This window comes from Megascapheus bottae, chromosome 2, assembly GCF_031878675.1.
Source record: "Megascapheus bottae isolate mThoBot1 chromosome 2, mThoBot2.hap1, whole genome shotgun sequence".
NCBI lineage: Eukaryota > Metazoa > Chordata > Mammalia > Rodentia > Geomyidae > Megascapheus > Megascapheus bottae.
Genome location: NC_143510.1, coordinates 47894769 through 47920527, shown reverse-complemented (window position 1 = coordinate 47920527; position 25759 = coordinate 47894769). Strand labels below are relative to the sequence as shown.

General features: G+C 41.1%; 1 protein-coding gene across 2 annotated transcripts in view; it reads right to left on the bottom strand.

Annotated features, from left to right (window-relative positions):
• Positions 1 to 25759, bottom strand: part of Dip2b (DIP2 acetate--CoA ligase B (putative)) — a 230636-nt gene that overhangs the window by 33659 nt on the left and 171218 nt on the right. For both annotated transcript variants that reach the window (XM_090325667.1, XM_090325674.1), the window contains 11 exons: positions 22879 to 22981; positions 21520 to 21584; positions 19849 to 19942; positions 19279 to 19398; positions 17762 to 17876; positions 16154 to 16293; positions 14664 to 14800; positions 10681 to 10761; positions 7150 to 7277; positions 4943 to 5057; positions 3104 to 3305 (listed from right to left, as the gene is read on the bottom strand). In XM_090325667.1, the coding sequence (XP_090181793.1) occupies positions 3104 to 3305; positions 4943 to 5057; positions 7150 to 7277; positions 10681 to 10761; positions 14664 to 14800; positions 16154 to 16293; positions 17762 to 17876; positions 19279 to 19398; positions 19849 to 19942; positions 21520 to 21584; positions 22879 to 22981 (1300 nt within the window). The remainder of the gene's footprint in view (positions 1 to 3103; positions 3306 to 4942; positions 5058 to 7149; positions 7278 to 10680; positions 10762 to 14663; positions 14801 to 16153; positions 16294 to 17761; positions 17877 to 19278; positions 19399 to 19848; positions 19943 to 21519; positions 21585 to 22878; positions 22982 to 25759) is intronic.

The following is a 25759-nucleotide window of genomic DNA, read 5'->3' as shown; positions in this document are numbered from 1 at the left end:
GCTTTTTTGGGCAGTTAGAAGAATTTCATGGACTTTCTTATCTAGGCTGGCTTTGAACTGAGATCCTCAGACCTCATCCTCCCGAGTAGCCAGGATTACAGGTGTGAGCCGTTGGTACTGAGCTTCATTTCTTTCCTTTTTCTTGAACTCAGGGCCTAGGTACTGTTCCTGAGCTTCTTTTGATCAGGGCTAGCCCTCCACTACTTCAGCTACTGCACTACTTCTGGCTTTTTCTGTTTATGTGGTGTTTAGGAATCAAACTCAGGGCTTCATACATGCTAGATAAGCACTCTACCACATGGGAGGATCATGGTTTGAGGCCAGCCCAAGCAGAAAATTCATATGATTGCTTCTCAACTCACAGCTGATGGCATAGATGTGTATGCCTATCAGCATAGCTTCATGTGAGGCTGAGATTAGAGGACTGTGATTCTAGGCCAGTCCCAGACAGGAAAGTCTTTGCAGATTTTCTCCATCTCAAAAGAAGAAACTGGACATGGCAACACAGCCCAGGTAGGAAGTAGGACTTTATCTCATAAATAACCAATGCAAAAATGGCTAGACAAGTTTCAGTGGTACAGCATCTATCTAGCAAGTGTAAGTCTCTGAATTCAAATCCAGCCTCCAGGGTTATAATGATTACAGGCATGAGCCATCACAGCTGACCTCCCATAATCCCTTCAAAAAGGTGAATAGTCAGGTGCAGACACAACCATAAATGTATACTTGGGAGGAAAAGTCTGAAGCCAACCTGGGTTACACAGTGAGTTCTAAGACAGTACTGACATCTTGTTGCAAGAAAAGAAGAAGAAAGCCAGGCACTGGTGGCTCACACCTGTAATCTTAGCTATACAGGAGACTGAGATCTGAGGATCTGGTTCAAAGCCAGCTAGGGCAGGAAAATCCAAGACTCTTATCCCCAATCAATTACCAGAAAACTGGAGCTGCAGCTCAAGTGTTAGAGCACTAGCCTTGAGCTGAAGAGTTCAGGGACAGTACCCAGGCCCAGAGTTCAAGTCCCACAATGGGGGGGGGGCAGGGCACAGGAAAAGAGAAGAGACAGAAAACAAAGAGAGTTCTTTCATCTATTAACTGTTCAAGGCAAAAGTATAATATGCAACATTCTTCCTAAGAAATGACATATATCACTCTGGAGTCAGCGCTTTTATATATGAAGGACTCAAAAGAGTATCTGAAAGTATAAATTGTCCTATCAAATTTACACTTTAAAATGAAGGTGTGATTTTTAAAGAGTGTGCACAGAAATTTAAAATCACAAAAGTTAGCCGGGTGCAGTGGCTCGTGCCTGTAATCCTAGCTATTCAGGAGGCTGAGATCTGAGGATCTGGGTTCAAAGCCAGCCCAGGCACTAAAGAAAGTGAGACTCTTATCTCCAATTAACCACTAGAAAATGAGAAATAGGGCTGTGGCTCAGGAGGTAGGGTGGTAGCCTTGAGCTGAAGAGCTCAGGGACAGTGCCCAGGCTGAGAGTTCAAGCCCCATGATCCCCACACACACACATACACATAGAAAAACCACAAAAATTGTTGAACAGCAGCAATTCTTTTTCTGTGTGCACTTCTTGAATCTATGGCTCAGATGGAAAAACTGTGAGAGCAGTAGCCCCAGGAAGCAGACTGTACTGCAAACGCTGTTGTACTGTAAATACACCTGCTTGCCTTCCCCAAACTGCTGCTTAGCCACTGCTAGTCCTATTCTTTCTTCCTTTAATAACACAAACTCAGTCTTTAGCTGGACACATGCCTGGATAAAGACTGCATTCTTTAGTATAGGAGAATATTATATAAAAATCTAATAATATATATAACTTCTAGAAAATATATTCAAAGGAAAAGACTCCCATCTTTACCCTTTCCTTCTCTTGGAAGAATAGTTTAGAACTTACATCTCTAAGCCAGGTAGCCTGGCAGACCTTGAGATAGTAGTTGCTATGGAGGCCTGTGGTAGATAGGTTTTTAGATTTCTTCCTTTCCTTTCTGTGCTGGCTGAGGCCACATGGATGAACTGTAATTCTCGGTTCCACCAATGTGGGGCATGATCTAACTTGTTCTAGGCAATGCAATGTTAGGAGACTGGGACAGAAACAGCAGCTTTCAAATATGCTTGCTGGTTTGGCTGGGTCTCTGATTCTGCCATCTGCCTTGGCAAAAAAATGGTCCAGGTAGCTTACTGGGCCCCCAGAGAGGAGACACATGGACCAGCTTTCATACTATTTCATAGCCTAGGGCAGTCAGGTCTATGAGTGAAAACCAAACACTTGTTATTTCTAGGCACTGAGTTTTAGGGTTACTTGTTGTGTAGCACATCATCTCCAAAATGGTCTTTACTTTTTCTGTATATTTCTCTAATACCAACCTCTCCATCCACCAATGCTATCATTCCAAACTGGTCTGGTCCTATCCATATGTCAATCATAGCATACTCAGACCAAGTACAGCAGAATGATTCAAACAGTTTTTGCTGTTTTTTTTTTTTTTATCACAGTAAATATGACACTAGTTCTTGCCACTAATTAATCATATGGTTTGGGAAATAATGCCTACCTTTTTTGAACTTTCTTTTTGGTAGCTGAGGGCATGTAAGATGCTTGGTTTATTCTAGTTCGCCCAGTGTAGTTCTCATCTTCTCCTCCCACCCCCCCCCCGACCCCCAATTCCTGGGGCTTAAACTCAGGGCCTAGGCACTACCCGTGAGCTTCTATTGCTCAAGACTAGCACTCTACCACTGGTGCCAAAGCACCACTTACTGTTTTTTCTGTTTACAGGGTACTGAAGAATCGAACAGGGCTTCATGCATACTAAGCAAGCATTCTACCACTAAGCCACATTCCCAGTCCTTTTTGATCTTCTTGACTCACACTTTATATGCTGGGAAAAAAGAAGCATGCTGCAGAGATCACACAGAAGAGTAACAGTGGCAAACCCAAAGCACCTTCTGTGCAGAGTATAGGTCCCTCTTTATTTTGGTCAGCTTATATTATTATTTTGTTATCTTTCATAAATTCTAGACAGAATCCTGCTGGAAGGATTCCTTCTAGAAGTTATATTTTAATGTTATGGCTAAGCAGCTGGAGTATTATTACCTGGTTGCTTCTGCCGGGGTTTTGGCAAGTTCGTCACACATGTATGTGGGCACATGAGGATATTGCAAGGATGGAGAGATCCCTCCAAAAAAAGCTGTTTTGTTTGAGATATATGGATTCCTCCTAGTGGAGTTTTTGGCAATGTATTGGCAGGCACCAGAGCAAGACAATAAACCCCTACTTGATGGATGCTATCAATTGCCTAGAAAAATACAGAGAAAAATATTCAATGAGATTATGTTTACTATGTTTGACATACTCCTGACATAATCCATTATTTTACTGTAAGATTTTTTTCCAGAAACAAACATTATTAGAAGTGTACAAATACCATATTCTTTTCTTTAAAATTCATACCTAAAAATAATTTTATTGTTATCACTAAGGTATTATACAGAGGAGCTACTGTTTCATAAGTTGGGTATTGAGTAAATTTTTTGGTGGGGGGCAATGTCACCCCTTTCCTTACTTTCCCCCAGATTCTCCCTTCCATTATCTGATAGAGATAATAAGCTTTCATGTCACGTGGTGTGTAACTATAAGCAACACTCAGAAAAATCTAGTTTCAAAACACAAACAAAAGGGCCAGGAGCATGGCCTAGTGGTAGACTGCTCACCTAGCATACACAAAGCCCAGGGTTCGAGTTCTCAGTACCACATACATAGAAAAAGCCAGAAATGGTGCTGTGGCTCAAGTGATAGAACTCTACTCTTGAAAAAGCCCAAGGACAGTGCTCAGGCTATAAGTTCAAGCTTCAAGATTGGCCAAAAAAAAAAAAAAGCAAGCAAACAAACAAAAAAACCCAAAAAATATTATCTCAGATGTCCAAAGATCCCATGTTCAAAGGTCTAAAGATAATCATTCTAAACCCAGACATCTTTCAGAGCAATGGAAAAGAGATAAGACACAATCTAAATGAACAGAGATGGTACTGATTTACCAGTTTTCTAAGAAATGCTATCAAAACCTTTGTAATTTGTTATCTTCATTATGTTTTACCTATTAATTAGTCTCATAAAACTCCTCTCTCTCTCTCTCTCTCTCTCTCCCTCCCTCCCCCTCCCTCCCCCTCCCTCCCCCTCTCCCCCTCTCTCCCTCTCTCCCTCTCTCTCTCTCTCTCTCTCTCTCTCTCTCTCTCTCTCTCTCTCTCCCTCCCTCCCTCCCTCCCTCCCTCCCTCCCTCCCTCCTGGGTCATGGGGCTTGAACTCTGGGCCTAGGCACTATCTGTGAGCTCTTCAGCTCAAGGCTACCGCCCTAACCCTGAGCCAAGCCCCACTTCCCATTTTCTAGAGCTTAATTGGAGATAAGAGTTTCATATTCTTTAGTGCCCGGGCTAGCTTTAAACCCAGATCTGCAGATCTCAGCCTCCTGAGTAGCTAGGATTGCAGGTGTGAGCCACCTCATCCAGCTTCTCACAAATTTTTCTGCATAGACTGGTTTTGATACTGAGTAGCTGGGATTATGTGCATGAACCATACCAATGCTCAGCTGTTTTGGGCCCCCTTCTCTCTCCCTCTTTCCCCCACCCCTCTCTCAGGGATCGGGCGGTAGCCTTGAGCTGAAGAGCTCAGGGACAATGCCCAGGCCCAGAGTTCAGGTCCCACAACCCCCCCCCCAAGAAAAAAAATTAGGTAATATAACAATCTATCACAGAAAGAGCTGGGTATGGTATTATATGGTTGTTATCCCAGCTACTCAGGAGGCAGGGGCAAGAAGATTTTGAATATGAAACTAGACTGAGAAGAAAACAAAACAAAATACAACACAGTAACAAAAACAAAGTGCTTAAGCATTGGCAGCAGCCACCTCTGACCAGCCATAATCCCAGGCAAGCTTACCTGCAGGACTCGGCTCATCCACTGGAAGCTGTCTTCCTCGGAGGCATCGGGTCTTTGTTCCGCAACCACCACAATGCGCTCGTCATAAAATACAGACACAGAAAACACAGCAATTCTAAGAGAGACAGATGGAACACATCAGACTGTCTTCACAACCACAGCTACTCCTCTGCTTAACTAGAATTACAGAGAGGAGGCCACCCACCACACAACCCAGAATGAGCAGTTTAGCAAATAAATGTTCAACTATTATCAAAATCCAGACTGATTCATTTAAAACACATGGATTTACTCAAGAGTCTGAGACTTGAGGATCAAGGTTTGAAACCAGACCAGGGAGGAAAGTCTTTGAGATTCTTATCTCCAAAAAGCCAAACATGTAGCCATGATTCAAGCAGTAGAATGGCAGTCTTAAGTGAAAAAACTCAGTGATAGCAGTCAGGTCCTAAGTTCAAGTCCCAAGACCAGCAAAAAAGAAAAGAAAAAAGAAAAAAAGGAAAGGAAAAGAAAAGAAAAAGACAAGACTACCATCATGAACATCAGGGACCTGGAGGTAAATAAGATACAGTCCCTGTCTTTGTGGCCCTTACATGTTAAGAGACAGAACCAATCAACAAATGGATATGTGTGTTGTGCTGCGCAGCAGGAAGCACACTGGGATAGAAGGGTAGAGGGGTGAGTGGTTGGGGAGGGCCTCCCTGGGGAGCGGACACTGGAGCAGAGACCTGAATGAGGTGAGGACGCGAGCCATGCGAAGATCTGGAGGAAGAGGATTCCGGGCAGAAGGCACGGAAAGCGAAAAGGTTCTGAGGTAGGGACGAGCTTGGCAGGTTTGAGGAACAGCAAGAAGGCCAGTGTGCCTGGAGCAGAGTGGTGAAGCAGAGAGTAGGAGCAAGAGTCAGACACAGGCAAGGGTGGATCAGAGGCCCAGGAGGCTGAGGGGAAGGGAGGATGGAGATGTTCTGAGTGAGGTCTCCGCTCAAATGTCCCCTTGCTAGTGAGGCATTCCCAAACCACCAGATGGATATGAGCAAGCCCCCACCCCATGTACTGTTTCTGCAAGCACTTACCTCTCCCAAGTTACCTACTTTTCCCTGTCTACCTGGTTCCTGGCTGGTACTCATAACAACAGTGAAAGGGCAGAGAACTGGTCTTTGTTCAGCATTCCTATGGGGGCACCAAGGTGGTGTAGAGCTGGCACCCAATGAGTATCTGTTGAATGGGTGCATAAGAGGATGGGAAGCCCCTGGAGAGCCCCATATGCTAGCTGGCTGGCCTGCCTGCACCCATACATTAAGGGAACATAGACTATGCGCCAGGCATTGTGGAGAGTGGGCCATCACTGTGCCTGAGACAGAAGTTGAGTGCTCGGTGTGGCGTATGCATCCTTCTGTAAACTCCACCATTATAAAAACATACAATTTGAGAGCTGGTTCTTTTTGGATTTAATTTTCTTTCTAAAGAAATTTTTTTTTGGTCGGTCATGGGACTTGAACTCTGGACCTGAGTGCTGTCCCCGAGCTCTTCAGCTCAAGGCAACCGCCCTACCCCTTGAGCAACAGCACCATTTCCAGTTTTCTAGTGGTTAACTGGAGATAAGAGTCTCAAGGTCTTTAGTGCCCAGGCTGGCTTTGAACCACAATCCTCAGACCTCAGCCTCCCTGAGTAGTTAGGACTATAGGCATGAGCCACCTCACTCTGCTGAAAAAACTTTTTAAAGGGATACCAAAGTTGCTTTGTGAACTGCTTAACATGTATTAAATATATTTTCTTATATTAATAAATAAGCAAAGAAAAAAAGGTGTCTGGCTTTGTCCACAGGATTTAAATTACTAGCACTAATGTGCTATGGAAAATTTCATGTTACAATACAGTAATCTCCTACAGAGTCTCTCTAATTGGCCTGAATGCCCTCTGTACTGAAGGAATATAGGACGTTCAAAGTTTGTTTTAAAATCCTCCTCAGTTTTCTGTACTCAACAAACAGTAATAACCAAATCTAAAATATGGGATGTGGATATGTCTCATTACTCTAAATTATAGCCAAAGAACCAGACACTGGAAGTTAAATACTCAAAGCTGGGTTTCTACTCTTTTCATCCAAACCAAACTAATCATTTGGAAAGAGAAACTACAGAGCACCATCAAATCACCCCACCAACATCTACTTAGGTTGTAGTAGAAGGGCTAACATTCTAATCACTCACCTTCCTCTATACACAGTCTTTATGGACTCAACAGCCAAGCCAGTGGCAACAATGTCATCAGCATTATGTCTTCGACCGCTAACCATGAGTAATCCATCTATTTTTCCAACCACGAACACCAAGCTACCCTGAAATGGTAACAATGATTTACTTTGAATTTTTATGGCTTAAACAGTAAAACAGAGATATTTCTTGTTTTGAAGCAAATCTCATTTGAAGGAAGGAGGAGGGAAGGAGGGAAGGCGGGAAGGGGGGGAGGGTACTCTAGCTGAGTGCCAATACCTTACTTCCTAGCTACTCAGGAGGCTCAGAGATGAGGATCAAGATTCAAAGCAATTAACTAGCAATAAGCTGAAAGTAGGGGTGTGGTGTAAGTGGCATACTAGCCATGAGCAAAACAGCTCAGGGATAGTTCTCAGGTTCTGTTCAAGCCCCAGACCCAGGCCCAAAAAAGGTGTGTGGGGGGGAATACTCAGCATGTGCACAGACCTGGGTTCAACTCCCAATACTGCCCCCCTCCAAATATCACAAAAATCAGACATGAGCTGGGCGCTGGTGGCTCACACCTGTGATCCCAGCTATTCAAGAGGCTGAGCTCTGTGGATCATGGTTTGAAGCCAGCTCTGGCAGCAAAGTCTGTGAGACTTTTTTTTCTTTTTTCTTTTGCCAGTCCTGGGGCTTGAACTCAGGGTCTGAGTGCTGTCCATGAGATTCTTTTTTTTTTTTTTTCAAGCTCCCAAGTATTACTTTTATTTATTTTTTTTATGACTACCTAATTTTTTTAATTGTAATTAGTAAAAGGGTACATGATATTTGCCAGATAGAAGGTGCATTAATTCACATACATTGATACCCTTTCACATGTCTTGGTACCCGTTTCCCTCCCCCCCCACACCCTCCACCCGTCTGGTTTTCCCCCCTTCCCTATCAAATTTCAAATATCCAAATACAAATAAATTCAATATATCATATCCATGAGATTCTTGTGCTTAAGGATAGTAGTCTACCATTTGAGCCACAGTGCCTTGGCTTTTTCTGTTTATGTGGTACTGAGGAATTGAACCCAGGGCTTCATGCATGCTAGGTAAGCATTCTACCACTAAGCCCTGTGAGACTCTTATCTCCAAAAAAGCTGGGAGTGGATCTGTAGCTCAAGTGGAGCACTAGCCTTGAGCAAAAGAAGCTGAAGGATAATACCCAGGCCCCAAGTTCAAGCCCCAGAACCAGCACACATACAAAAAGTTATGAAAGCAATATTACATATTTTATCAATTTTATTTTATATTACTATTATTCATTTTGATCCACAACACACTTCCTATTACATGGATTTTATTTTATTTTATTTATTTATTTATTTATTTGCCAGTCCTGGGCTTGAGTTCAGGGCCTGAGCACTGTCCTTGGACTTTCTCAAGGCTAGAGCTCTACCACTTGAGCCTCAGCACCACTTCCAGCTTTTTTCTATGTATGTGGTACCGAGGAATCGAACCCGGGTCTTCATGCATGCTAGGCAAGCACTTTAACCACTAGGCCAAACTCCCGGCCTTACATGGATTTTAAAGAAAATGTTTTATACCTTAGCATCTTCAAAAGTAGTAGTGGAAAAAAAAAAAAAAAAAAAAAAGGTTAAGGACTGTGCCCAGACCCTGAGTTCAATCCCCAGGACTGGCACAAGAAAGAAAGAAAAAAAGAAAGGAAGAGAGAAAGAGAAAACAAGACAGATGTGGGGAGGGGATAGAAAGCAAGGGAACAAGCAATTAGGACTCCACACAAGTGTTATTTTCCCAAACACAGTTATGTATTAGTTCATCTTTTGTATCTTTTAATGGGTTGAATGAAGGGGACAAGAATGTTAACTTGTTTACTACTCAACACAGAGGGTTAAAAAATTTCATTATGGGCCACGAGTTTTGCCTAGTGGTTAAAGTGCTTGCCTAGCATGCATGAAGACCCGGGTTCCATTCCTCGGCACCACATACATAGAAAAAAAAAAGCCGGAAGTGGTGCTGAGGCTCAAGTGGTAGAGCTCTGGCATTGACAAAGTCCAAGGACAGTGCTCAGGCCCTGAGCTCAAGCCCAGGACTGGCAAAAAAAAAAAAAAAATCATTATGTAAATAACTTTACGCATTAAAAATTTTGGTATGTTTTGGATTTATAAGGGTAATGTTTCTGTTTGGTAAGATTAGAATCAGTCTATTCAAGAACTAAGGAATACTGAGGAGACTATCTCATTAAGATTAACAAAGTAGCAAGAAAACTGCTAGCAAAGTCCTAAAACTGTATAAATATTCTTCCCAGTGCCATCTGCAATGAATTATATCATTTCTCATTCATCATTGATTTTCTATGTTTTGGACACTTAAATATACATCAATGATCTAATAGTTATCTTCATGTGAATGTCACTTGTTAACTTTTTGAGCACAAGGTAATGCCAAACAGTGACTGGGCTAAGACAGAAGCTATCAGACCATCCCAGATATCAGAGGAGAGGCAATCATTGTCAGGCCTCCAACGCCCATTTCTCCACTTCTTCCTATTTAACTGGGCATGACTGAACAAAATACTGCATTTCAGCCTCCCTTACTGCTAGGTGTGTCCATGCAACTAGCTCAGATCAATGAGACCCAGGCAGAAATGTTCAGTAGTAATTTCAGAGGATTTTCCTTGAAAGAGCAAGATGTGCATTCCCTTTGGAATACAGATGTGATGGCTAGAGCTCCATCCTAAAGCTTAATAGTAGAGCAGAAAACTAAGAGGAGAGTTGGGTATGAAAATTCTTTGATTTTGAGTAAGAAATCAAGATAGTGTCTTTATTCTACCCTGCTAAGAGAGTAGTTCCCTTAGGCCTTTGCATTCCCCCACTGCCCATACATAGTAGAGGAGAAATAGAGTAAAATTAGATGCTCTCTTATGTAAGCTAAGCTGTGAAGAGGAAAAAGAAGAGGTGGGAAGTAACCAGAGACAGATGGAGGAATATGGGCTCAACTAGGATAAGGACTACCTATTACTTACAAAATAAAATCCCAACTCCCACTGCCTTATCACAGGCCTTCATGAGCTGGCTCTTTGGCATCTGTGTGCTCTTCAGGCCCCCTAGCAGCCCTTTGGAAAAGACTTTGTGAGTTATAATTGGCTCTGTAAATACCATTTGCTAAAAGAATTTACTATCACTTACAGTGTTGACGATTTGTATAAAAACATTTTGTACATCAAATACTAGGTCTTCCCTTTGCAATGAAGGTAACTTTTCCCAGAATTCTTTTAACTTACAGCAACATGTTATTCAAATCAAAAGAAATTAGTAAGAATGACTGGAAGGTTCTGAAAAATTTTAAAAATGTCTTAGTCTGAAGGAATTAAATGAACTCTGTCAAGGAAAAGACAATTCATTTTATGATATTTTTGTAAGAACTGCTCTGAATAATGTTAAACAGCACCGTAACATCCTTGGATGATTCAGTTTGCTCTGTGGTAAGCTAGTTTTCATATAAGAAGTGTCAACACGAACATGAAAACATCACTTACTGGCCCCACAAATCCCAGCAATCCTGACCGGATGAATGGCACATCTCCCACAGGAGAGCCTGCAGAGTTCACTGGGACTACCTAAAAGACACCAAAAGAGAGAAAGATTTTTCATTCTTCTTAGAAAACATATTTAAGAGAAATACAAAATTATACATTCTTGTCAGAAAACGTTACATCATCTATTAATAATCCTATCCATGTAAGTGATAAATATTTACAATTTATCTCTTTGGACTTAAACTCTATATACTGAACTTTTTTTTTGCCAGTCCTGGGCTTGAACTCAGGGCCTGTTTGGGTACTGTCCTTGGATACTTTTTTGCTCAAGGCTAGCACTCTGCACTTAAGCCACAGTACCACTTTTGGTTTTTTCTGTGTATGTGGTTCCAGGGAATTGAACCCAGGGCTTTGTGCATGCTAGGCAAGCACACTACCAATAGGCCACACTCCTGACCCGAGCATTTTTTAAACATCATATCATATATATTGTTTTTACTTCTATGCTTTTTCTTATAACTTGGATCCACTTTCAATTTTGTGAAAGTCACTCAGTCTACTCTTTGAAAAACTGTGAGTGCAGACTCTCAGAGATGAGGCAGAAAGTAGTCCCTGTAGTCATTCCCAACTACTGTGTTTTCATCAGGTGTAATTTTGACAAGCTCCTAGGCTTTTCTGTACCTCTGTACTTTTTCAGCCATTAAATTAAGATCTCAACCCCTCTCCCAGGCTTGCAGTAAAGATTAACGAATATAATCAAGGGGCTGGGAGTTTGGCCTAGTGGTGGAGTGCTTGCCTAGTATGCACAAAGATCTAGGTACCACATACACTGAAGAAGCCAGAAGTGGAGCTTGGCTTAAGTGGTAGAATTCTAGTCTTGAAGAAGCCCAAGGACAGTGCTCAGGCCCAGAGTTCAAGGCTCAGGACTGGCAAAAAAAAAAAAAAAAGAAAAGAAAGAAAAATCTAAAAGTGGATTTGTTATTATCTTTAAGTAGCTGTACAAACGAACTGCCATTCAAGTCAATGAATCTTGAATAATGTCATTCCTTTCTGTATTTCCACCCATCCCTCCCAACCTACCCCTTCTTAATTTTATAAGATATACATTGAATTTTTGACTGCACATTCATTTTCTGACAAACCATTACTAGATCTTTGGTCCCAGCGAAATGTTAACTACTTTAGGAAACTCAGGATTTAAATTTTTAAAAAGGATTTAAATTTAAATCTCTTAGGATTTAGATATAAATATCACAAACTTTATTTTACAAAACCAAAGATAGTTTTCTCCTTTTTTGGTTAGGATTTACACTCTACTTTGCTAGTATTACATGTACACTGGACATTTCAAAATGTCTTCATTACTTGGACTGAGCAGTTTGATGTTACGTCTAAGAGTCATGGGTAGGCAACTGCCTTATATGGAAGACTGTAATAAAATATTAGTAGTATCTTCAAATATTGCTTGAACCTGGGTGTGGGGGCATGTGGCTGTGTCAGCTACTCAGGAGGCTAAGGCAAGAGGAAGATCATCTGTTTGAAGACAATCTGGGCAAATTTAGCAAGATTCAGCTTCAAACAACTACAATCGCTGCCTCAGATCTTGTGAGGAAAAGTCATTGAAGAAAATTATAGGCCCTAGAAACACATGTAATCGCAGCACTTAAACACGAAAAGTTGGGAAAATAGCTTGGTGGAACAGTGCATGCTTAACATGAGGGCCTAAATTTAATCCCAAACATGGCAAAAAAGAAAAAAAGTGGAAAGAAAAAAAAAAGGGATTAAGTCAAGATTTAAAACAGCAAAGTATCTAGGTACTCAAGAATTAATGCAAGTAAAGACACTGGGCAAGGGGTGGGGGTTGGGAGACATACACCTGAAGAGTTTGTGAATGTCTCCTCCTATAAAGTGAACTGGGCACAACCTTCACAGGCAGCCTAAGTCATAACAATGATGATGACAATAACAGATATTTAATGATTTACAGTATGCACAAAGATGACACATAGGCAACTCAGGAGTTCTTAGCTCTTTTCAGGCACCATACCATGATTAAAATAGGTATGCTACCAAATAAATGACATATTTGCTAATGACATCTGTTAGTAAATAACTGTATGTACTCATTCTCAAGTGGGACCTCAGACTTACACAGCTTCCGATGTGCCAGAAGCTGTTGGCTCTAAGGTCTTTCTGCCATCCTCTATGTTATGGGAAGAGCGCAAAGATCTGAAAACAAGCAGTGTTCATGTAAGCCCTGTCTGGTAAATGGGGATAGAACCCACCAACCAAAACACTCTGGTTCTAAAAGGTACCTGAATAGTCTAATCCCAATGATGAAATTCAGACAATTAAATACATCTGTTCTCATTTCTAGGTCATCAGGCCAGCTTCTTCTTTTGTTCAAGGCTAGTGCTCTGCCACTTGAGCCACAGCACCACTTCCAGCTTTTTCTACATATGTGGTACCAAGGTATCGAACCCAGGGCTTTGTGCATGTGAAGTGAACGCTCTACCCCTATGCCACACTCCCAGTCCAGTCAGGCCAACTTGTAATTACAACTTGGCCTTAGAGGCATAACTGCCTGAAGGAAAGCAATGTGGTGTTGAGCTAAGAAGTATAGGCTGGCTCACTAGAATGCAGGTGCTGCCCCAGCATCCACACAGTGCTCAGTAAGTATCTATGTGGCTGCATTTTAATGAGTGATCTGACATAGCACATGCCACTGTAAATATACTGTCAAAATTAAAAATCTGAACTTACTGGGTTCAAACTATGTCATAATCACCAGCATGAACTTTTTTTTTTTTTTTTTTTTTTGCCAGTTTTGGGCCTTGAACTCAGGGTCTGGGCACTGTCCTTGGGCTTTCTCAAGGCCAGAGCTCTATCACTTGAGCCACAGCATCATTTCTAGCTTTTTCTATGTATGTGCTACCGAGGGATTGAACCAGTAGGCCAAACTCCCAGCCACCAGCATGAACTTTTGTAAGGCATCTTTCCCTTTGTTTACGGACACAACAGCACTTTCTGTGTGCCAAGAGATGTGTGCTAAGCCTTTTATAAACATTTCCTCTTTACAATGGCCCTGTAGCTACTGCTATTACATTCATTAATTTATTCATTCAAATTTGATATATCTAGCTTTTTTTTGAGACAAGGTCTCATTATGTAACCCAAGCTGGCTTGCAATTTATAATCCCCCTGCCTCACCATCTGAGTACAGGGATTATAGATATGTGTCTCCACACCCACACATTGTTTTCTGCTGCTGTTGTTTTTCCTCCCAGTACTGGGGGTTGAACCCAGAATCTCACACATACTAGTAAAATACTCTATAACACATGAGCCATGCCTCTGGCCATTCTGCTTGTATTTGGTTTTTGGAATGGGGTCTCACTAACTTCGCCCAGGTTGGCCTTAAACTCAAGATCCTCCTGCCCCACCAGTTTCTTACTCTTATTTTAAGAGAAAGGAATTTAAGGGGCCAGGAGTGTGACCTAGTGGTAGAGTGCTTGCCTAGTGTGCACAAAGACCTGAATTTGATTCCTCAGTACCGCATATATAGAAAAAAGCTGGAAGTGGTGCTGTGGAGCCAGTGGTAGAGCACTAGCCTTGAGAAAGCTACAGGGACAGTGCCCAGGCTCTGAGTTCAAGTCCCAGGATGAGGAGGGAGAGGGAGAGACAGGGAAAGGGCGAGGGGGTATGTGAAGGGGAGGGGGAGAGGGAGGAGAAAGAGGGAGGGAGGGGGAGAAAAAAAGAGGGGGAAAGGGAGGGAGGGAAAAATTAGAAGACTGTGTAGAAGACTACCTAGTGCACCCAAGGTCAGCCAGTAATTGGGAGAGTCAGGGTTTAATCTTAGGCCATTAGCCTCGAGGACACGTTCTCAACTACTAGATTATGCTACATCCTATCAGCCAGTAGATCTGCCTACTAATATCTGACATCACCAGACACCTTTTCTGTGAAATGTTAGTGTCACATACCTCAAAGGTGTTTTTTGTCACGCCAGCAAGCCCAAAGTACATCATGCCTCCAGTTCTGGAGCTCACACAGATTTCTCCAATCTCATCAGTCCTGCAGAGCTGGGGAGGGCCATCCGGCTTCACAATGCACATCATGCCTAATGCACAACAAACACAGGGAAGAGACAGATTCTAGACAATCTCTGGAAAACAACGGTTTTCCCCTGTGAACCCAAGAGAACTTTGCATTTCTAGATGACATGAAGAATAATACATAAGAATGCTAAAAAGAAATCTGAACTATATAGGTATATTGGAAATGTATGACCTTTAGAGACAGTAATTTTAAAAATGGTTGCAAAATTTAAAGAAAGCTTCGATGAGTAATCCCTGGGCAGGGTAAATTCAACACTCATGAAAGCAATGTGTTCGTCTCCCTCTCCTCCACTTCTCCTCTTCATTCTCTCTTTCCTCTTCCCAATTTCTCCTTCCCTCCCCTTCCCCTCTCCCTTCTTCCCTTATTCATTCTCTTCCCCTGGTATTAAGAGTTCAAAATCAAGGCCTCTCACTTATTAGGTGGGTGCTCTACCACTGAGCCATGCTTCTAGTTCTTTTTTGTGCTGTTATTTTTGAGACAGGATCTCCTTTCCCCAGCATGATCTGTCTTTTTTGGGGTTCCCATGAAAGCTGGAGTGGGAAGTGTGTGCCAGATACAATTTTCCAGCTATTAAGAAGGGGTCTATTGAACTTTTCTGCAAAGGCTGGTCTTAAACTCTTGAGATTCTGAAGTCTTTGATATTCTCTGCACGCCTCTTAGCTTCTCAAGAACTTGGGATTACAGGTGTGAGCCACTGGCTGGTGCCCTCTAACTTTCTAGCAGTCCCAATGGGCTGGTAATTACAGTGAAAAGCAGGTAACGTCCGTATTACTCAGGTACTTAGGTTTTCATATGAACAGGCATAATTGAAGCCTTCACAGTTGATAACCCATACAGTACAGTTAGCATAATTACACTTAACCAATAAAGAAAGGCTTAGAGAAATTGTGTGACTAAGGATTGAAGTAAGAATTCCTGGATTTGGATCCCCAATTTTATCAGGCCCTCTATCCTTCTCATCTTCACCTTCATCTCTTCTTTCTTTTCCTTTGTTCTTTTTCTGGCAATGCTGGGGATCAAACCCAGAGTTCTGCACATGCTAAATCAGCGTTCTATCACTAAACCACATAAGTTACATCCCTGGCTCAGGCCTTACTATTTCTGCTGATGTATCTTTATGAAAATCTAATTAGTGGCTGCGAGTTTGGTTGAGTGCTTGTCTAGCATGCATGAAGACCTAGGTTTGATTTCTCAGTACCACATATACATAGAAAAAGCCAGAAATGGTGCTGTGGCTCAAGTGGTAGAGCTCTAGTCTTGAGAAAACCCAAGGACAGTGCTCAGGCCCTGATCTTAAGGCCCAGGATTAGCAAAAAAAAAAAAAAAAATCTAAGTAGTACTTCAAATCACTTACCACCAGGCATCACATGCCCCACATCCTGGACTGTCAGTGCTGAATTTTTATCTTCAGTATTGACCCGGATGACTCCATAGCTCAGTCCATTCATTGAGAGAATGGCTCTTCCTGGCAAAGGAGCCCCGGGGACTCCAGGCCTAAAAAGAGAAAAGAAACAAAAATATTCAAGGCTAGCCAACTACATGATTATCAAGAAAAATAAGCATTAATTCGTAGAAACACAAATTTCCTCAAAAGACATCTCCATTTTCTCTACTATAAATAAGCCAAGCAAATCAAATTCACACATACTTTTTTTTTTTGGTGCTAGTACTAAGGCTTGAACTCATAGGCTCTGGCTTTTACTTAGCTTTTCCTGCTCAAGGCTAGTGCTTTATCACTTGAGCTACACCTCCACTTCTGTTTTGTGGGGGGCTTTTTTGCTAGTGAATTAGAGATCATCTTTTGGATTTGTCTACCCAGGCTACCTTTGAAACTCAATCCTTAGAATGAGGTGTTTTCCAATACTCATGAAAGCAGCGTGTTCCTCCTTCTCTCCTCTACTTTTCCTTTTCATTCCCTCTTTCTTCTCTCCCCCCTTCTCCTTCCCTCTCAGTCCCTTTCCCTTCTCCCTTCTTCCCTTATTCATTCTCTCCCCCTGGTATTAGAGTTTGAAATCAAGGCCTCTCCTTTGCTAAGTGGATGCTCTACCACTGAGCTACATTTCTAGTCCTTCTTTGTGCTGTTATTTTTGAGATAGGATCTCCTGAGTACCTAAACTTAAAGAAGTGAGCCACAAATGCCCAGCTAGAGTCAGCCCATTTCTAATCTGTTAATTAAGCAATACAGAAAAAGAGCTCACAAATATGAGATAAAAAAAATTAAAGTTGGGCTGGGAATGTGGCTTAGTGGTAGAATGCTTGCCCAGCATGCATGAGACCCTGGGTTTGATTCCTTAGTACCACATAAACAGAAAAAGAAGTGGCACTGTGGTAGAGTGGAGGCCTGGAGCAAAAGAAATTCAGGTGCAGTGCCCAAGCCCTGAGTTCAAGCCCTAGGACTGGCAAAAAGAGTAGAAGGAAGGGGGGGGGGTAAAAAGAGGGGGGGTAGAATAATAATTAGAATTAAAGTGCTAGTTGCCAGTGACTCACACTGGTAATCCTGGCTACTCAGGAGAAAGAGAGCTGAGGATTGAAGTTTAAAGCTAGCCTGGACAGGAAAGTTCATGATTCATGAGACTCTTATCTCCACAGTTAATCTCAGGAAGGAAGGGAGGGAGGGAGGGAGGGAGGGGGGGAAGGGGAAGGGGAAGGGGAAGGGGAAGGGGAAGAAAAGAAAAAGCCAGAAGTGGGGCAGTGGCTAAAGTGGTATAGTCCCTCGAGCAAACAAGCTCAGAGACAGCCTTAGATCTTGAGTACAAGGCCTAGTACTGGCACAAAAAAAAAAAAAAAAGAATAAAGTTTCTGAATAAATTTTCAGTTTACTTTGAGTAAGAATGGGATTAATAAGTCAGGTATTTTCAACTATTTTGCAAGGCTTTTTTAACTTTTAGCTTCTGAAACAAAAATTACACATTTCATCCAAGTTCTAACATGTATCAAGAGGGCCTGGTGCTGTGAACCATACCTGCGAATTGCTACAGTCATGGCTTCAGAAGATGTAGCACATGGACAGATGGCCTCAGGTTTCAGTCCATGGCTTTGGAACAAACTCAGGAAGGCATCACAGGATGACACAGACCCTAAGGAGTTGGAACAGAGCAACGTGAAAGCTGAAATTATACTTCTCAACACTGCTGGAAACTGACATGCCTGTTTGTCATGGAAACTCATACGGTGCCACATTCATTCCATATCAATAGTTTACTATGCCTGTGAGGTAGCTTGCTACATTTAAAGATGAATAGATGCTTGCTCACCCAGCCTATGAAAGTTCATGGACACTAGAGGTATAACTTGGAATAAAGCTATGGTTACACACTAAGAGGTAACATCCAGCCATTTTGTAACTAAACAATCATCCCTACAGTGACTACTGTAGCAGCCTAGTGATATCTTGGCTTAGTTCCACCTTCTGTGTGATATTTCCTGACGTTTTCCTTATTAAGGTTAATCTTGTGTCCACTGTAGATAAAGCGCATAGTGTCTAACTGCCTACCTGATTCTACAATGTAGAAGACCAGGATTTTTGTGCTTATACAGAAAAGCAGGCAACAGAGAAAGATCTCTAGATTTTTAAATTTATTTTTGCTATTTGGGGGAATTTACATAAAACTCAAACCCTTGGTTGCCTCAAGTCATCTTGTATCTTGTTTTTTTATGTAAGGACTACTCACACTGAGTATGATATGATCCAAAGAGAATATACATAAGCAAAAAGAACTATTTTTTAAACTTTATATATTGCTGGGAATAGTGAGGCAAGCCTGTAATTTTAGTACTCACAAGACTGAGGTAGGAAGACCGAAACAATTCAAGGCCTCTTATTCCAAGGGGATAGATTAAATAAATAAATAAATAAATAAATAAATAGCTAGCTTACAAATCCATCAAGAAAATCCATTAAAGAAAAAGCATAAAATATTGGTTCCTTGAAAACATTATATGACTGTAATCATACAAAACATCCAAAATAGGCAAATCTATGGAAATAGGAAGTAGATTCATCACTGCTTAAAGTTGAGGACAATAGGGAAAAATGAGACTGACTGGTAAGAGGTATATGATTTAAGTGGGTAAGTTTTTTACTTTTTTTCCTTCTATGGTTGGTTTCAATGCATAGGTGCTATCCCTGAGCTCTTTTTGTTTAAGGCTAGTATCCTATCACTTTGAGGCACAGCTCTACTTCTAGTTTTTTGATGGTTAACTGGAGATAAACAGTCTCATGGACTTTCCTGCCAAAGGCTGGCTTTGAACCATGATCGTCAGATCTCAGCTTTTTAAGTAACTAGGATGTCAGGTGTGAGTTACCAGCGCCTGGCAAAATGGATACGTTTTATAGTGTGTGAAGAATAATCTATCAACAAATATGTTTAATATACACACACACACACACACACACACACACACACACACACACACGGCAAAAACACCCAAGGCATCAAACAAAAGGCTATTCTGGCTTCACACTGCATAAATACTCACAAGGGTTAGCTCCATCAGTTACAATCAACATTCGGAGAGAACTGAGGCTCACATCCCTTTGGTCCCGATGAGCCATCATCGCCCAGTGCAGATCCCGACATTTCACTAATGCTACTTTGGCTGTAAGTTCAAATGGGATGAAGTTAACATACATATACACATACACACACGCGCGTGCGCACACACACATACACACACATATGCTAAATTTGATCAATGTTTAATATTCTCTAATGAAAACATAGGAATTGTGCTCAAAGGAAAAAAGGCACTTCATTCAGACAACTGACCAGATATCCAATTGTTTGCTCTTTGAAACTCTAGCCAGAAAGCTCTGCACAATACAGTACTCAGTAAACTCTAATTCTGATCTCAGATCCAGGATTCATCTCATTTTGTAAGAAAGGACATCAGTGCAGCTTACTTAATTCTACAGTAAATTGAACTCTAAAAATTCTTAAGTCTCCATGGCAAAGATATATACCTCTACAAAGGCAATTTGAAAATCCCTAAAATCTTATTTCAAATAGTCCCAGAGTTAATTAAAGCTTCGGTGCCAAGCAAGGTTACCTTTATGGGTATATACTCTTTGGACCCAAGACAGAGGACAGGTCTTCATAACAGAGTAGGGCACACTGACTGTATGCATCTTATTCATTACATTCTGAAAAGCAAAAAAACAAGACAATCAAAATGACACAGTGTCTAGTAAGTAGCTTTGCTGCTTTTGTTCACCCTTCTTCCCACCCTTTCTGTGTACAGTGCTGAAAATAAACTATACAACTTGTGGGTGGGGACAGGAGGGGAAAACTAGGAGAGAAGGAGGGAAGGGGTGACACTGTTCAAAAAGGAATGTAGTCATTACCTGACTTATTTAACTGTAACCCCTCTATATCTCATCTTTATCATAGTAAATGTATATATATATATATATATATATATATATATATATATATATTTTTTTTTTTTTTTTTTTGCCAGTCCTGGGTTTGAGCTCAGGGTCTGAGCACTGTCCTTGGACTTTCTCAAGGCTAGAGCTCTACTACTTGAGCCTCAGCACCACTTCTGGCTTTTTTTCTATATATGTGGTACCTAGGAATTGAACCTGGGTCTTCGTGCATGCTAGGCAAGCACTCTACTACTAGGCCAAACTCCCAGCCATAATAAATGTATTTTTAAAAACCTAAATACAGGGGCTCAGAGTTTGGCCTAGTGGTAGAGTGCTTGCCTAGCATGCATGAAGACCCAGGTTCAATTCCTCAGTACCACGTACATAGAAAAAAGCTGGAAGTGGTGCTGAGGCTCAAGTGGTAGAGCTCTAGCCTTGAGAATGTCCAAGGACAGTGCTCAGGCCCTGAGTTCAAGCCCAGGACTGGCAAAAACAAAACAAAACAAAACTAACAACTAAATACATATTTAGCACTTTAAAATTAATTGATGAGGCTGGGATTGTGGTCTAGTGGTACAGTGCTTGCCTAACATGCCCGAAGCCCTGGGTTTGATTCCTGTGTCACACACACAGAAAAAGCCACAAGTGGTGCGGTAGTTCAAGTGGTAGAGCACTAGCCTTGAGAAAACACAAGGACAGTGCCCAGGCCTTGAGTTTAAGCCCCAGGACTGGCAAAAAAAAAAAAAATTTATATATATATATATATATTTATACACACACACACATACACTCAAGAGTACACCTCTTCCTACTTGGGGTCCTCCTCTTTTTTTTCCACTCTGACCCCTAAAGTTATTTAGGAAGTTGGTCCTTTTCAACTCCAAGACCCTGTGTATATTCTGTTCTCCCAAACTGCACATTATACATTGCATCTTTCCCAGATAAGATGTCCTATCTCTCTATTTTTACCCTCCCAATTTCTTTATGGCTCAAGCTCCCTCATTTCTCCAAACCAACTTCTTTCAGAAAAGCTGCCTTGAAACCAGAGCACTGATGTATTCTGAAGGAAACACCCTTTCTCTAATACTAGTAGTTGCCTACCCCTCCATTATAGCATCTATCTTCATATACCTTGTCATTCTCTCCTTTAGATGCAAGCATGTAGCATTTGTATGACAGGCATTCAATACATTTGTTCCATGGGAAATATTAGATGGGCTATAGAAAAATGTATTGGCATTTTTGGGGGCTTCAAGTTCAAACAGTCACTGAGATATATATATTACTAACAAATATTCTGACTTAATCTTAAGCACAGTTGATTCTAAAGGTGTTAATACTGAATAGCTTACCGCAAACATGCCATGCCACAGGCCAGCATCCTTCTTAAAGTCTAAAACATTAACAACTGTTTCTCCTAAAATAGAGGGAAAAAAGGAAATCATCATCAGTATTAAATAGCAACAATAATCACAACACTTGTCTCTAAGCAATCAATTTAGTGCTTTCAGAAAAATGATTAAAAGTTCTCAAACAGGGTCTTTTGGTTAATAATATGTGAAAAAAATTATACTTCTTCAAAGAAAGTATGCTGTTCTATAACTAATGCTGTCTATATATCTATATACTTCCAAATATATGTACATATAGATATTCAACATCATAAAAATTTGTATATACAACTCTATGTTACATTTAATAATATAGTAAAACAATGTCTCTAACTTCATTAATATTTTAGTACCTCAGGATATAATCTCTTGTATGAATAATTGTACTTCAGTCAGTCTATTTTGGGGCATTTGATTTCATGTATATGAAATACAAACTGTTTTAAACCAGTCAAGGCTACATAGCCAGACCCTCTATCGAAACAAAACACAAAAATCCAGTCATTATTCAATATATATCAATAGATCTGAAGTTTGACAGTACAGAATACTTTTCTTGTTTTTGCACTTACTTTTTTTTTTTTTTTTTTTGGCCAGAGAACACTGTTCTTGGGCTTTTTCCTCAATGCTAGAGCTCTGCCGCTTCAGCCACAGCACCACTTCTGGCTTTTCTATGTATGGCACCAAGGAATTGAACTCTGGTCTTCGTGCATGCTAGGTAAGCACTCTACCACTAGGCCAAACTCCAGGTCCCTTCATTTATACTTTTTTTAAATTGTAATGTATAAAGGAGTTACAGTTATATTTGCCAGATAGTAGGTGCATTACCCGTCATTTATACTTTTTGATAATTTTTTTCCCCCAGGATAGTAGAGGGAACAAGGTCTTGCAATATATAGTCCAGGCTGGCCTCAAACTCAGGATCTCTCAAAACCCTGGGAACTAAAATTCTGAGATTATAGCTGTGCATCATACCAGGCACCGGGCATCTGAGCTTCTTTGAGTCTAAGTATATGACAGGTAGCTCTCTATATGTATAAACATGGACCCCACAGCTAATAAACACATGGTTTTCATTAGGGCTTTCTATTTCTGTTCTGTAGAAATAATGCTCTACATATTTGGTTTGCCTAGATTTAAATTCCTTTAAATAACAACACACTTGTGAAAAATGAAGAAAACAAAAGCAAGCCAAGAACATGTCTTGGAACACTTCCCTCTGAATTTGGTCATTAAATGGAACCCAATCACTGAGCATTCTGCTCACAGTCACACAGATCGGAGGCTAACAATGAGGGCAGTCACGGGATGAGGTCTGACCTTCAGAATAATTGCAGGCCTGTGACAGAGCTTGGCAGTGAGACAACATTGCAAGCCGGGACACTGTAACTCCCATTACACTCCCTTCTTTGCTTGTTTTATACTAGAAGAAGAAAACAAAATAAATAAATAAATATATATATATATGTAAGAAAGATGAGAAATGGGTTATTTCAAATGACAAACTTAGAATCCAAAAATAAAACTTCAGATAAACCATCAGAATGGGCTGGATTTTGCATGTTGAATATCAATATCTAAAAGCTATACTAGGATCCTGAACTGCAATCACACAGAAGAATGGCTGGAGAACAACAAAACTCAATAAAAAAAGGAGTAAAAAGACTAAAGCTTAGTTTTCAGTGTGAAACTCCTGCCATAAAGCTAGAACAGTGACCTGAGCTGCATTAATATTGGAAGATTATTGCTTGATGTGCAGTGATTGGCTCTGGGTCACTTCCTTCCCCCAGAATAGCATAATCTGCTGCTTCCTATTAAAGAAAAAAAAAAATAGAAGGCCAGGACTGTGGCCTAGTGGTAAAGTGCCTAGCATGCACAAAGACCCAGGCCTAATTCCTCAGAACCACATACAAAGAAAAGCCGGAAGTAGTACTGTGGCTCAAGTGGTACAGTGCTAGTGATAGAGAGCCTCAGGGACACTGCCTAGGCCCTGAGTTCAGGCCCAGGGATGGGAGGGCGGGGGGAAGGAGAAAAGCAAAGGATTTGTATGTAACCTATGACATCTTCTAACCATCTTTAAATTACTTATAATTAGTGTGATGTTGATGCTATGTAAATTATTTTCATGCTGTACTGCTGGAAGAATAACAGAAAAAATCTGTAGAGGATCAATAATCATTTATGCTATTTATGAATTGCAAGTGGCTTACTCCTTAGACATGGAACCTACATTTAGGGGCTGACTATGCCCAGCAAAACACTACAGAATTAAAGGAGTGGTGAGGCCCCTAAACCTGAGGGGTAGGGTGCTTACTTAGCATGAGTTAGGGTCCCAATTCAAAATCCAGTATCATCACCAAAACAATAGTGTTTCCTGTACATTAGTAGCAGGGGAAGACCTAGAAATGAATGGCCTATTCACTTCTACAAATCTTTCCACTTTGCTTTTTATAGACTGTGTTCCATTCAAGTTTTTTTGTTGTTGTTGTTGTTTTTCCAAGTCCTGGGGCTTGAACTCAGGGCCTGGACACTGTCCTTGGAAATTTTTGCTTAAGGCTAGAGCTCTACCACTTGAGCCACAGCACCACTTCTGTTTTTTTTTTTCAATGTATATGGTACCGAGGAATTGAACCCAGGTCTTCGTGCATGCTAGGCAATCACTTTACCACTAGGCCACACTCCCAGCCTCCATCATCAGCTTTTTGATAGTTAATTCAAAAAGTTGTTTTGCATATTTTAGCTAAACAGACTTTGTTGCAGTATTTTATTACATTTTCTCTCTCTCTCTCTCTTTTTTTTTTTTTTTTTGCCTATCCTGGGGCTTGAACTCAGGGCCTGGGCACTGTCCCTGAGGCTCTTTGGGCTCAAGGCTAGCATTCTACCACGGGAGTCACAGTGCCAGTTCTGGCCGTTTCTGAGTATATTGGAAATATGTGTCTCACAGCTTTCTTGACTGAGCTGGCTTCAAACCAGAGTCCTCAAATCTTAGCTACCTTAGTATCTAGGATTACAGGAGTGAGCCACTGGCACCTAGCTTACCATTGGCTTTTGTGATTATCTCCTCTCTCCTAGTTTCTCTTTCTCTGTATGTTTCTTCCTGTTGTTCCCTTATCACATCTGGTCAACCCTTAAATGTTTGTTCTCCTGCTTTCCTTCCTCTACTTTCCACCTTTCATCTGAGTACTGTATTTCTGACAACTTTCAACTCTGTCTTCCTCTCCTTCAGAACTCAAACTCATGATATCATGTTTAGCCCAAATGTCCCATGTCTTGTGAAACCCAATGAGCCCAGTATTCTTTATCACCTACCTCTGCCCAAGAAAACACATTTTGCTGTATGTGTTCTATGTTAGTATAAAGGATGCTGCCATCAGTCCAGATACCCAAATCAGAAATTCAAAGTAGTTTTTTGTTGTTGTTGTTGTTTTGGTAGTTATTATTTGGGATGAGGCAGTCCTAGGTTATATTCTAGATATTATTCTACCATAAATCATTAATATCATAAATCCAGAAGCCCAAGTCTACCATTAGGGTCACTAAGTCCTGTCTATTCTATTTTCAACCCCATCCACTTCCTCTCTTCCCATAGCTTAAGCCCCAGAATTGGCACACACAATAAAATTAATCTTGTCACTCTCCTTCTTACAACCCTTCAAAGGTTACTTTTACTCACTGGCTATATTAAACTGGCTAGCAGAATCCTGGTTATAGTGGGAGGAAGTAAAAGGCCACATACAAAGGATGAAGCAATGTACAAGAGTGAAAGGAATGACCAGGTACAGTGGCTCATGTCTGTAGTCCTAGCTACTCAGGAGGATATCTTTGAACCACTATCTGAGGATAGTGGTTCAAAGCCAGACTGGGCACTAAAGTCCCTGCTACTCTTCTCTCCAATTAATCCCCAGAAAACTGGAAGTGGCGCTGTGGCTCAAAGTGGTAGGGCACTAGCCATGAGCTAAAGAGCTCAAGGACAGCACCCAGGCCAAGTTCAAGCCCCATGATAGGAAAAAAAAAAAGGTGAAAGAATGAACAAGATGCAAAAACGAGAGAATGCAGGCTAGGAAACAGGCTCAGATTTTTATTTTTTCCCTCAGTTGTGGGACTTGAACTCTGGGCTGGGCCTGGACGCTGTCTCTGAGCTCTTTGCTCAAGGCTACTGCCCTACCCCTTGAGCCTCAGCGCCACTTCCACTTGCGGTTTT